Here is a 15000-nt window from a genome sequence, read left to right as displayed (position 1 = left end):
GTTGTAAAGCAGAAACTAACACACCATTGTAAAGCAATTATACTCCAATAAAGATGTTAAAACAAACAAACAAACAAAAAACGGTACAAATGAATGTATTTGTAAAACAAATAGTTATAGATGTAGGAAACAAACTTATGGTTTCTAGGGGGGATGGGGGAGGGATAAAATGGGAGATTGGGATTGATGCATACACACTACTATATATAAACTAGATAACTAATAAGGACCTACTATATAGCACAGGGAACTCTACTCAATACTCTGTGATGACTTATATGGGAAAAGAATCTTAAAAAAGAGTGGATATATGTATAGGTATAACTGATTCACTTTGCTGTACAGCAGAAACTAACACACATTGTAAATTAACTATACTCCAATAAAAATTTTTTTAAAAAGTGATTAGGGAAGGTCTCAAATTATCACAAAAAGAAAGAGAAATTGCCTGAACAGGAGAATAAATGTCTGTAGGAGACTGAACTTTACATCTGGCAACTGATCAGCACAAATCAACTAAGGTGTGTATGATCAGCAACTGCAAATTCAACACAAAGTCTCCTAGCCAGAGAAGCACGTTACCATGACTGGCGCTGGGGGCAGAGTACTTGGCGCTGGACTTGCGGATGATATTCTCGTGGATCTGGGACCACTCACTCTCGTTGTTGCACCTGCAACAGAAGGACAGGCATTATGATTCTCAACAGTTTTAAACATCTGGTCTGACGTTCAATGTGTAGCACTAAGTTTGAAAGGATACTTCAAACTCACTTTCCTAAAGAAATGAACATATATTTTACTAAATTAGACAAGGCTCATTTTCTGGTAAGGCACACAGAAGATTCATATTTGGGGAAATAGTAGAAACTCTAAAATGAACCTCTGCAAATATTTTTGAGTGGCAAAATATCCTATTCTCTGAAGTAACACTTTCCCACATGACAAGTTTTTTTCTTTTTTAGTCCCTTATACACCCTTAAAACTAGGCGCTAGAGGAAAGCTCCTGATAGAGGAAAAAACCGTTCCTTTCAACAAGTACTGCTGTTTACAAACTTCCATGTCACACTTGCTCTACGTTGTCATTCAACTGTGGCTGTAATGGCCCCAGAGAAAAATCCTGCTAAGCTCAGGGCAATGTTAATATTTGCCTGTGGCTGTATTTCAGCCAGACCAAGATAAGAAGAAAAGTTTGGGAGAGTAGTGGGCTTGGTTCACCGTGAAATCCTCTGTAGTCAAAGGGAAGGAGAGCTTAGTAGAGAAGGCTGGATGCCTAAATATATAAGAATAAAGTTCTTTCCTAGGGACTTCAGGATTGGGAGAAAACAGAGAATGGAGGAACAACACTGCACCTCTATTAATTTCTGACATTTTTAGAGTCTTCCCCTCTAAAGGAAAATTCCAAGAAAGCTGCAGTCATACAACCACTTGGTATGGTTTAGGAACAGAGACTAGGAAGGAATTCCTCATCCTACTGTAGACAACTTGATGAAACAACTGAAATGAGATTAGAATCATCTCTTGAAAATTCCATGTAACACCCAGAGTCTCCACAGCCTTGGCCCCTCCCTTCCCCTGTTGGATAGGGAGAACCCACTGACACCAGAAAACAGAGCCCATGCACAAAGGAAACCACACAGGATCTTTCCATGGTAACTTAGAAGTGTGTAGTCCAGCCACAGCAAGAGGAAACTCCAGCAAGAGTTATATCATGTGCCATCCAGCAGTGTGAAGCACAACAGGCTTCTTACTTTTTTTTTTTTTTTTTTTTTTTTTGCGTTACGTTGGCCTCTCACTGTTGTGGCCTCTCCCGTTGCGGAGCACAGGCTCCGGACGCGCAGGCTCAGTGGCCGTGGCTCACGAGCCTAGCCGCTCCGCGGCATATGGGATCTTCCCGGACCGGGGCACGAACTCGTGTGCCCTGCATCGGCAGGCGGACTCTCAACCACTGCGCCACCAGGGAAGCCCCAGCACAACAGGTTTCTAAATAAAAGAGTTTGTATAGAGACCATTCAGAGATAAAGGAGGTTGGTCACTAGACAAATTTTTCTTAATCAGTAGCTCTTCAGACTCCTTAGTAGAAATAAGCCTCACTTACTCAGAGATGTTACAAAGAATTGTCAAAGATAAGGTTCTCAAAGTCCAGAGCTGTGAGGATAACTTCTGCTCACAGAATTCCTTCCAAGGAAAGGAAGCGGGAGAGTGTTCTTTAAAATGATCACTTGTGATTAGCAACTCAGTTGGAAATCAAAAGTGAGAGGTGCTGGCAGCAGCAAGTCTAGCCCTTCCTGTCTGACACGCACACTGTCTCAGCTCTTCCAATCAGTCAATACATCAGAGAAGTGCCCAGCTGGTGAGGACTGAGACTTGTCTTGCTGTCAGATTTTTGTCACTTTCTAGGTTTACAAAATCAGTAGTTACTTTCTTTAATAGAAATCTGACTATAGTTTGTTATAAATAGTGTACTCCCCCCCACTTCAAAATAAGAGTCTTGACTAATGCACAGTATAATGAATACAGACAATAATATTGTACTATAACGATGCAATGTGATAAATATTGCTTGACTGGCAATCATAATACAATATATAAATATATAAAGGTAACACACTAACATCTCAAGTATATATATATATATATATAAAATACACACACAGGGCTTCCCTGGTGGCGCAGTGGTTGAGAGTCCGCCTGCCGGTGCAGGGGACACGGGTTCGTTTGTGCCCCCGTCCGGGAGGATCCCACATGCCGCGGAGCGGCTAGGCCCGTGATCCATGGCCACTGAGTCTGCGCGTCCGGAGGCTGTGCTCCGCAACGGGAGAGGCCACAACAGTGAGAGGCCCGCGTACGACAAAAAAACAAACAAACAAAAACACACACACACAAAGAATCCAAATAAATAAATAAAACCAAAAGAAAAAAAAAAGTCTTGAAAATTAACTCCCTCTCTCCAATGGGTGGTATAATTTCAGTATTTCTCCAATAAAACACTCACTGGTTCTTTGGCAGTATAGAACCAGTGAACTGATGCTTTATCAACCACATCAACAGTGACAATGTGTATTATTTCACTGACATGTACTTTTCCACCCGACACATACAATTCAGATGCCAGACACCTGATGGCTTGTCCCCTGTACTCCTCTCCCTTTGTATACCCCTTAACTATCATTGGTCTTCAGAGATCTGCATTTGAAGCCCATTTCCTTCCTACCATATAAGTTTTCTGGGCAATCTCACCTGCTCCCATGGTTTCAACCACCCCCAAAAGCAGACAAGACCCAAAGCAGTGTCTCCAGCCCAGACTCACCCCTAAGTTCCTGACCTGCATGGCCACAAGACAGCTTATCATTTGCTACCCACCTGTCTGCTCCTAGAGACTCCTTCTGAGTAGAACCCACTAGTTCACTAAACCAGAACTCTTCCAGCTGTCATCACGTCCTGTAGATTTTGTTATCTTAAGATCTGCCACATCTGACCTCTCTTCTTCATGGCCTTGGTTCAGCCATTACCACCTCTCTTCCAGACCAGTGTAATCACCTCTTAACTGGCCTTTCAATTATCTCCCTTTCTAGAATGCCAAGGGAGCTACTCAAATCATGTGAAACTAAATGGATGTGGTATCATCAGCATATTTTAGCCAATCACTAGGATATTTTGTAAGGAAAAAATATAAACGTAAGCATTTGTTAACCAAATGAGTTATAATTATAATGAAGCATGATTAAGTTGTATTCAATCAAATTAGTATTTAGAGCATGATTACTGATGTTGATAGTTTGTCCTCAATCATAAGACTCATGAGGGATTGTAATCTAAAGCAGGTCTGTGTGCCTCTGTGGCACACCTTCCTCACAGAGGAGGTAACCAGCACAGGCAATGAAGTAGCACTTCAACCACTACATGTCCAGGGATTTTACTCAAGGGTTAACACAGAGGGGTGAGAGGTTTTTGGTTTTCTACATGGGATCACTAAGCATTCCAAAGCATCAGAGCAGGTGTGCAGATTCTGCTCAGCAAAGAGTGTTCAGAATACTGTTCTTATTCACTCATGTACTAGAGCACACTTTACCACTTGCCTCTTCCCTACTACCTCCTTATCTTCTTGATTTCTGTGTTTCTCACGGGTATTCACCCAACTTTCTTCTCATCTTTCCCCAAGGTGGGCAACCCAAAAAAGTATTCAAGAAGTTTTAAAGGGTTGTTTGTAAGACCTTTAAGTCTGCTTTTTTAGGATGCCTAATATAGGTAGGTAATGATCAGGATATTCTCCCATATTTTATTTCACTAAGATAGGTATTCTCATGTTCATCTTACAGATGAGGAGAGTGAGGTGAAGCTGTAGTCTAAACACAGGTCTGTCTGGACCCAAAGCAGGACAGGGGTGAGGGTGGAGGGGTAGAGAGAAAGAAGCTGCAGAGTTCTGTGACCCTGAAAACCTTACTCCCACACCAGGCTTCAGTGTACTTGTCTCCCTGACACCGGTCAGAATTCCCATTCTGTCTACCTTCATCTAACTGCAACTATTCAGTTTTGACTATGGCTTAAAACTTAATTTAGTGCAAATAATCCATATTAAAATTCTTTCTTGGAGAGTGGCCAAGATGGCAGAATAAAAGCACTCTGAGCTCACCTCTTCTCACACCAAAATCACAACTATTTGCAGAACAACGATTGATAAAAAATACTGGAACCTACCAGAAAAGATCTTCTACAGCCAAAGACATAAAGAAGGAACCACAACGAGACAAGAAGAAGGGAAGACTCATAATCAAACCCCATATCTCCAGATAGGTGACCCACAAACTGGAGAATAATTATATTGCAGAGGTTCTACCATAGGAGTGAGAGTTCTGAGCCCCACGTCAGGCTCCCCAGCCCAGCACTGGCAAGACGAGCCCCCAGAGCATTTGGTTTTGAAGGCCAGTGGGGCTTACTTAAAATAGAGACTTCACTCTTAAAGGGAGTGAAAAAAGCTCCCTTTTTTTTTTCACACAAAAGCTCATGTGCACCAGCACATAGGGCAAAAAAAATAATTTGACAGGAGCCTGGGCCAGACCTTCCTGCTGGTTTTGGAGCGTCTCCTGGAGAGGTCAGGGGTGGATGAAACTCACCCTGGGGACACAGACACTGGTGGCAAACATACTGGGGAACACTGTTGATGGCTGACTTCTTGGCTCTTTAGTTCCAAGACCTGGCCCTACCCAACAGCCTCTAGGCAGCACTGCTGGGACACTTTAGGCCAAACAACTAACTGGGTGGGGACACAGTGCCAACGATCAGCAGACAGGCTGCCTAAAGACTAAAGAGCCCATTGCTACCTCTGGGCTTGCCCCTAGACATGGCCCATCCCACCAGAGGGCCAAGATGGAGCTGTACCCACCAGTGGACAGGCACTAGCCCCTCCCAGCAGGAAGCCAGATCAAGCCTCTAGACGAACCTCATCCACAAGGGGGCAGACACCAGAAGCAAGAAAACTACAACCCCTCAATACAGGGCAGACCCTACCCTGGGATCAGCTGGGCCCTGGCCTGGCCCACTAGCGGGCCAATGCAACCTTCAGGACACACCAGAACCCATACCCAACTGTGTCAGGAACCAACATCCTCCCACAAAACAACTGAAATGAGCTCTGGGATCCCTGGGCTGCAGCCAGACTCCAGGAACAAGCTCTGCTTGCTAGTAGACCAGCACTAACCCCAGGATCTGGCTTCACCTGCCAGTGGGAGGGAAACAGCCCTAGAGTCTTCAGGACTCTGACCCCACCCACCAGTAAGCCAGCACTAGCCCTGGGGGTGATGTAGGATTGTGCAACCAGCCACCTCATGACCAGGCCCTGCTAAACAGCAGCCAGTAGCATCCACACAAAGCAGGTTCTGGCAACCAACCAGACTAGGGGCCTATCAGATCATCCACACAGTTAGCCCACCAAAACAGAAGGACCCATGTAGCCCTCTTCGAGTGAACCCTTAGAGCATACAGCTTGGGTGACAGGGGTGCGAACTGCTGGGATGCATAGGACGCTTCCTACAGAGGGCCGCTTCTCCAAGGTCAAGAAAAGTAACTAAGCTACCACATACATAAAAATACAAATAGCAACTGAGACAAAATGAGAAATATGTTTCAGACGAAGGAACAAGATAAAATCCCAGAAGAACAACTAAGTGAAGTGGAGACAGGCAACCTACCCAAGGCGTTCAGAGTAATGATCGTAAAGATGATCAAAGAACTCGAGAGAAGAATGGATGCACAGAAAAAGAAGTCAGAAATTTTTTAACAAAGAGTTAGAAAATATAAAGAACAACCAAACAGAGATGAAGAATACAATAACTGAAATGAAAAATGCACTGAAGGAATCAACAGTAGACTAAATGAATCAGAAGAATGGATCAGTGAGCTGGGAAGACAGAGTAATGGAAATCACTGCTGCTGAACAGAAAAAAGAAAGAAGAATAACAGAAGTCAGGACAGATTAAGAGACCTCTGGGACAACATCAAGTCTGCTAATATTCACATTACAGGGGTCCCAGGAGAAGAGAGAAAGGGCCCAAGAAAATATCTGAAGAGATAACAGCTGAAAACCTCCCTAATCTGGGAAAGGAAACAGTCACCCAAGTCCAAGAAGCACAGAGTCCCATACAGGATTAACCCAAAGAGGAATAGACAAGATACATTGTAATCAAAATGACAAAAATTAATGATAGAGAATACTAAAAGCAGCTAGGGGAAAGCAACAAATAACATACAAGGGAACTCCCATAATACTATCAGCCAATTTTTCAGCAGAAACTCAGCAGGCTAGAAGGGAATGGTATGATATATTTAAAGTGATGAAAGGGAAGAACCTACAACCAAGAATACTCTACCCAGCAAGGCTCTCAGATTAGAAGGAGAAATCAAAGCTTTACAGACAAGCAAAAGCTAAAGAATTCAGCACCACCAAACCAGCTTTACAACAAATGTTAAAGGAACTTCTCTAGGTGAAAAAGAAAAGGCCACCACTAGAAACAAGAAAATTACAGAATGAAAAAGCTCATTGGTAATGGGAAACATACAGTAAAGGTAGAAAATATCCACAAACAAAGCTCATAGAGAGGTTAAAACACAAGAGTGATAAAATCACCTGTATCCACAATAAGCAGTTAAGAGATACACAAAACAATTAGATGTAAAATATGATATCAAAAACAGTAATCATGAGAGAAGAAGAGTACAAATGCAAGGTATCTAAAATGCATCTGAAATTAAGAGATCAGCAACTTAGAACAATCACGTATATACAAAGACAGCTATACAAACACCTGACGTAATTGCAAACAAAAATTTATAACAGATATACACACAAAAAAGAAAAAGGAATCCAAACATAACACTAAAGATAGTCAGCAAATCACAAGAGAAGAGAGCAAAAGAAAAAGGGGAAAATAAGACCTACAAAAACAAATCCAAAACAATTAAAATGGCAATAGGAACATACATATCAATAATTACTTTAAATGTAAATAGGCTAAATGCTCCAACCAAAAGACACACACTGGCTGAATGGATACAAAAACAGGACCCATATATGCTGCCTACAAAAGACTCATATCAGATCTAGAGACACATACAGACTGAAAGTGAGGGTATGGAAAAAGACATTCCATGCAAATGGAAATCAAAAGAAAGCCAGAGTAGCAATACTTGTATCAGACAAAATAGACTTTAAAATAAAGACTGTTATAAGAAACAAGGAAGGACTCTACATAATAATCAAGAGATCAATCCAAAAAGAAGATATAACAATGATAAATATATATGCACCCAACACAGAAAGACACTACATAATGATCAAGGGATCAATCCAAGAAGAAGATGTAACAACTGTAAATATATATGCACCCAACATAGGAGCACTTCTCTATATAAGGCAAATATTAACAAAAATAAAAGAAGGAATCAATGGTAACACAATAATAGTAGGGGACTTTAATACCCCACTTAGGGGATGTCCCTGCTGGTGCAGTAGTTAAGAATCCATCTGCCAGGGGCTTCCCTGGTGGCATAGTGGTTAAGAATCTGCCTGCCAATGCGGGAGACGCAAGTTCGGGCCCTGGTCCGGGAGGATCCCACGTGCTGCGGAGCTACTGAGCCCGTGTGCCATGACTGCTGAGCCCGCGTGCCACAACTACTGAAGTCCGTGAGTCTGGAGCCCATGCTCCGCAACAAGAGAAGCCACCACAATAGGCATGCGCACCGCAGAGAAGAGTGGCCCACGCTCTCCACAACTGGAGAGGGCCCGCGTGCACCAACGGAGACCCAAAGCAGCCAAAAATAAATAAAATAGATGAATTATTAAAAAAAAAAAAATCTGCCTGCCAATGGGCTTCCCTGGTGGTGCAGTGGTTGAGAGTCTGCCTGCCGATGCAGGGGACACGGGTTCATGCCCCGGTCTGGGAAGATCCCAAATGCCGCGGAGAGGCTGGGCCCGTGAGCCATGGCTGCTGAGCCTGCGCGTCTGGAGCCTGTGCTCCACGACGGGAGAGGCCACAACAGTGAGAGGCCCACGTAACGCAAATAAAAAAAGAATCCATCTGCCAAAGCAGGGGAAACGGGTTCGAGCCCTGGTCTGGGAAGATTCCACATGCTGCGGAGCAACTAAGCCTGTGCGTCACAACTACTGAGCCTGTGGGCTGCAACTACCAAAGCCCACACACCTAGAGAAGCCACCGCAATGAGAAGCCTGCGCACCGCAACGAAGAGTAGCCCCCGCTAGCCACAACTAGAGAAAGCCCGCATGAGCAGCAACAAAGACCCAATGGAGCCAAAAATAAATTAATTAATAAATAAATTTATTTTAAAAATACCTCACTTACATCAATGGACACATTATCCAGACAGAAAATCAAAAAGGAAACACAGGCCTTAAATGACATGTTAGACCAGATGGATTTAATTAATATTTACAGAGCATTCCATCTGAAAGCAGCAGAATACACATTCTTTTCAAGTGCACGTGGAACATTCTCCAGGACAGAACACATGCTGGGCCACAAGGCAAGCCTCAGTAAATTTAAGAAACCTAAAATCATATCAAACATCTTTTCCAACCACAATGCTATGAGGCTAGAAATCAACCACAAGAAAAAAACTGCAAAAAACACAAACATGTGGAGGCTAAACAATATGTTACTAAACAACCAGTGGATCACTGAAGAAACTGAAGAGGAAATTAAAAAATACCTAGACACAAATGAAAACAAGATGATCCAAAACCTATGGGGTGCAGCAAAAGCAGTTCTAAGAAGGAAGTTTATAGCGATACAAGCTTACCTCAGGAAACAAGAAAAATCTCAAATAAACAACCTAACCCTACACCTAAAGCAACTAGAGAAAAAAGAACAAACAAAATCCAAAGTTAGTAGAAGGAAAGAAATCATAAAATCAGAGCAAAAATAAATAAATAGAGACTAAAAAAAAAATAGAAAAGATCGATGAAACTAAAAGCTGGTTCTTGGCAAATATAAACAAAATGGATAAACCTTTAGCCAGACTCATCAAGAAGAAAAAGGGAGAGGGCCCAAATCAATGATATCAAAAATGGAAAAGGAGAAGTTACAACCAGCACCACAGAAATACAAAGGATCATAAGAGACTACTATGAGCAATTATATGCCAATAAAATGGACAACCTAGAAGAAATGGACAAATTCTTAGAAAGGTACAATATTCCAAGACTTAACTAGGAAGAAATAGAAAATATGAACAGACCAATTATCAGTACTGAAAATGAATCAGTAATTTAAAAACTCCCGATAAACAAAAGTCCAGGACTAGATGGCTTCATAGGTAAATTCCACCAAACATTTAAATTTAAATTCCACCAAACACCCATCCTTCTGAAACTATTCCAAAAAAACTGCAGAGAAAACAACACTTCCAAATTCATCCTATGAGGCCACGATCACCCTGATACGAAAACCAGACAAAGATATCATAAAAAAAGAAAATTACAGGTCAATATCACTGATGAACAAAGACACTAAAATCCTCAACAAAATACTAGCAAACTGACTCCAACAATATATTAAAAGGATCATACACCATGGTCAAGTGGGATTTATCCTAGAAATGCAAGGATTTTTCAATATCCACAAATCAATCAATGTGATACACCACACTAACATATTGAAGAATAAAAACCATATGATCATCTCAATAGATGCAGAAAAAGCTTTTGATGAAATTCAACATCATTTATGATAAAAACTCTTCAGAAAGCTGGCATAGAGGGAACACACCTCAACATAATAAAGGTCATAAATGACAAACTCACAACTATCATACTCAACAGTGAAAAGCCGAAAGCATTCCCTCTAAGATCAGGAACAAGACAAGGATGTCCACTCTTGCCACTTTTATTCAACATAATTTTGGAAATCCTAGCCACAGCAATGAGAGAAGAAAAAGAAATAAAAGGAATCCAAATTGGAAAGGAAAAAGTAAAACTGTCACTGTTTGCCAGTGTCATGATACTATACATAGAAAATCCTAAAGACGCCACCAGAAAGCTACTAGAGCTCATCAATGAATTCGGTAAAGTTGCTGGATGAAAGTTAATAAACAGAAATCTGTTGCATTTCTATACAATAGCAATGAACTATTAGAAAGAGAAATTAAGGAAATAACCCCATTTACCATCACATCAAAAATAATGAAATACCTAGGAATAAACATACCTAAGGTGGAAAAAGACCTGTCCTCTGAAAACTGTAAGATGCTGATGAAAAAAATTGAAGACCACACAAACAGATGGAAAGATATACTGTATTCTTGGATTGGGAGGATTAATATTGTTAAAATGACTATACTACCCAAGGCAATCTACTGATTCAGTGCAATCCCCACCAAACTACCAATGGCATTTTTCACAGAACTGGAGCAAAAAATTTAAAAATTTGTATGGAAACACAAAAGACCCTGAATAGCCAGAAAAATCTTAAGAAGAATGGAGCTGGAGGATTTCAGACTATACTACAAAGCTGAATTTATCAAAATAGTATGTTACTGTCACAGAAAACAGACATAGAGATCAATGGAACAGGATAGAGAGCCCAGAAATAAACCCGCACACTTACAGTCAATTAGTTTTCAACAAAGGAGGCAAGAATATACCAATACAATGGAGAAAAGATGGTCTCTTCAGGAGGTGGTGCTGGGAAAACTGGACAGGTACATGTAAAAGAATGGAATTAGAACATTCTCTAATATCATAAACAAAAATAAATTCAAAATGGATTAAAGACCTAAATATATAAAAGTCCTAGAGGAAAAGATGGGCAGGACACTCTCTGACATAAATCACAGTAATATTTTTTTGGATCCATCTCCTAGAGTAACTGAAACAAAAACAAAAATAAACAAATGGGATCTAATTAAACTTAAAAGCTTTTGTACAGCAAAGGAAACCATAAACAAAACGAACATACAACCCATGGAATGGGAGAAAACATTTGCAAATGATGCAACCGACAAAGGCTTAATTTCCAAAATATACAAACAACTTATATAGCTCAATATCTTAAATAAATAAATAACGAACAACCCAATCAAAAAATGGGCAGAAGACCTAAATAGACATTTCTCCAAAGAAGAGATCCAGATGGCCAACAGGCACATGAAAAGATGCTCAATATCACTGATAATTAGAGGAATGCAAATCAAACCTACAATGAGGGATTACCTCACACTGGTCACAATGACCATCATCAAAAAGCCTACAAATAATAAATGCTGGAGAGGGTGTGGAGAAAAGGGAACCTTCCTACACTGTTGGTGGGAATGTAAATTGGTGCAGCCATTATGGAGAACAGCATGGAGGTTCCTTAAAAAACTAAAAATAGACCTACCATATGATCCTGCAATCCCACTCCTGGGCATATATCTGGAGAAAGCTCTAACTAGAAAAGATACATGCACCTCAGTGTTCACTGCAGCACTATTTACTACAGCCAAGACATGGAAGCAACCTAAATGTCCATTGACAGAGGAATGGATAAAGAAGATGTGGTACATATATACATGGAATATTACTCAGCCATAAAAAAGAATGAAATAATGCCATTTGCAGCAACAAGGATGGACCTAGAGATTATCATATTAAGTGAAATAAGTCAGACAGAAAAAGAAAAATATCATATGCTATCACTTACATGTGGATCCCAGAAAATTGATACAAATGAACTTATTTATAAAACAGAAATAGACTCACAGACATAGAAAACAAACTTATGGTCATCAAAGGGGTAAGGAGGGATAAATGTGGAATTTGTGGGCTTCCCTGGTGGCGCAGTGGTTGAGAGTCCGCCTGCCGATAAAAAAAAAAAAAAAAAAAAAAAAATTTGGAATTTGTGATTAACAGATACAGACTACTATATATAAAACACATAAACAATAAGGATCTACTGTATAGCACAAGGAACTATATTCAGTATCTTGTAATAACCTATAATGGAAAAGAATCTGAAAAAGAATATATATATGTATAACTGAATCATTTTGCTATACACTTGAAACACTGTAAATCAACTACGCTTCAATAAAACAATTTTTTAAAAGAATTAAAAAATAAAGTCTACTTTTGGGACTTCCCTGGTGGTCCAGTGGTTAAGACTCCGTGCTTCCAATGCAGAGGGCACAGGTTTGATCCCTGGTCAGGGAACTAAGATCCCACATGCTGCACGGTGTGGCCAAAAATTTTTTTTTTAAATAAAATAAAGTCTACTATGATACTAAAAAAATCTTTCTCTTTGGGTGTGACTTGCTTTATTTTGGCATTTATTTGGTGGCAAGTCCTAATAAGCTAGAAAATAGGCAACAATCTACAGATTTAGGAACACTACAGATGCTGACAACTGGTTCATGCAGTCCTTACCGATAGTGTAAAAGAAGAGAGAAGCATTGAGAAGCCCGCATTTCTGTTAAAATGGTCCAGTTTGACAGAGTCCCTAAGACCAAGCTGACACAAATCAACCAATCTGATTCTTTTTGTATGGTCTCTCATGGGTCATAAGAAAATGCCTTTTCACTCATGAAAAATTTAAACTATTTCTTATTTTGTAACATATATGTTTATTTAATACAGTCAATTAAAAAGGAAGTCAAACAGCATATATATGTATATTTACACACATATATGTAAAATTATAGTGCTTTAGCAAGAATACTTATTTTTATTCCTCTTTCCAGGTGGTGAAAAGCCTTATGTGAGTAACACTTCCACCCCTTCCATCACTTTCCTGGGAAAAGGAGTGACTTCTTTGGCCACTGCTCTAGGAGAAGGATCCATACATGAACATCTCAGATCTGCCTCTTCCCTCTTTTGGGAGCAACCTGTTTGCAGACAGCACACAATCCCTGCACCAACAGGCTCCACACTGACTGTGACTTTAAAAGTCTTTCTAATTCAGGGTTAATGTTAATCAAAAGTTAGAATGGGTTGAATGGTGGTCACTAAAAAGATATGTCCATATCCTAATCCCTAGAAATGTGAATGTTTCCTTATTTGGAAAAAGTGTCTTTGCAGTTGTAATTAAGTTGAGGATCTTGAGATGAGATCATCCTGGATTATCTGCACAAGTCCAAATTCATATGGTAGTTCTATTTTTAGTTTAAGGAACCTCCATATTGTTCTCCATAGTGGCTGTACCAATTTACACTCCCACCAACAGTGCAGGAAGGTTCGCTTTTCTCCACACCCTTTCCAGCATTTACTGTTTGTAGATATTTTGATGATGGCCATTCTGACCAGTGTGAGGTGACACCTCATTGTAGTTTTGATTTGCATTTCTCTAATAATTAGTGATGTTGAGCATCTTTTCATGTGCTTTTTAGCCATCTGTATGTCTTCATTGGAGAAATGTCTATTTAGATCTTCTGCCCATTTTCTGATTGGGTTATTTGTTTTTTTGATTGAGCTGCATGAGCTATTTGTATATTTTGGAGATTAATCCCTTGTCGGTTGCTTCATTTGCAAATATTTTCTCCCATTCTGAGGGTTGTCTTTGTTGCTAATAAAGGTGTCACATTTATCCATACCGCTTACATATATATACACACTATAAATTTATTTAAAAAAATATAAGTCACATGTATCTATGTGACTCTACATTGGTACATCCATTTAAATCTACACCCACTTAACATTCTGATCTCAAAACCAATCTACTGATATCCATTAGCCCCCTCAAACTGCAACAAGCAGCATTTTTATTCTTAGTTTACTAAGCCAAAATTGTTAAATAATTGGGAATTAAGGTTGACCTTTGTCAAGTTATCTTTTTTTTTTTTTTTTTTCTCGGTACGCGGACCTCTCACTGTTGTGGCCTCTCCCGTTGTGGAGCGCAGGCTCCGGACGCGCAGGCTCAGTGGCCATGGCTCACGGGCCCAGCCGCTCCACGGCATGTGGGATCTTCCCGAACCGGGGCACGAACCTGTGTTCCCTGCATTGACAGGCGGACTCTCAACCACTGCGCCACCAGGGAAGCCCTACGTTTTTTGATATCAGAATTATTGTAAGGTCTTTCCCCTCTGGATGACTAATATGCTAACTGCACTGTGATCAGCGTGTGGCTTGTGCCATGTGGAATTTATGAAAATTTTTTCTAAGAATAATTTTTGTAAAATGTTCCATGGGGGCCCTGGAAAAGATGTATTCTGTTTGTTGGACAAATCTTTTTTTCTTTTTTTTTTTTTTAGCACTGGAAGAATCATACAGCCTGGTGAGCTGGGATACTCCAGTTACATCTGCTGCCCTGGCAAGCAACAGCACTCCATTTGACTATCAGCACGTACTGATTTAGATGATAAATTATGCTCACCCTGTGTAGAGGTAGGAGAGCAAGTGGCTAAGAGTATGGTCTCTTAACAAGGCTGCTCAGGCACGTGCCTCACCACTCTGTGTCCTGTCTCCCTCATATGTAAAAAAGAGGTAACAGCCCAGGTGAGTGCTCAATGATGCTGTTA

General features: G+C 40.4%; 1 protein-coding gene across 1 annotated transcript in view; it reads right to left on the bottom strand.

Annotated features, from left to right (window-relative positions):
• Positions 1 to 15000, bottom strand: part of DOCK3 (dedicator of cytokinesis 3) — a 463183-nt gene that overhangs the window by 115742 nt on the left and 332441 nt on the right. The window contains exon 14 of the mRNA XM_028479808.2: positions 583 to 671. Within this exon, the coding sequence (XP_028335609.1) occupies positions 583 to 671 (89 nt within the window). The remainder of the gene's footprint in view (positions 1 to 582; positions 672 to 15000) is intronic.

Source organism: Physeter macrocephalus, chromosome 18 (assembly GCF_002837175.3).
Source record: "Physeter macrocephalus isolate SW-GA chromosome 18, ASM283717v5, whole genome shotgun sequence".
Lineage (NCBI taxonomy): Eukaryota > Metazoa > Chordata > Mammalia > Artiodactyla > Physeteridae > Physeter > Physeter macrocephalus.
This window is presented reverse-complemented; position numbering and strand designations above follow the sequence as displayed.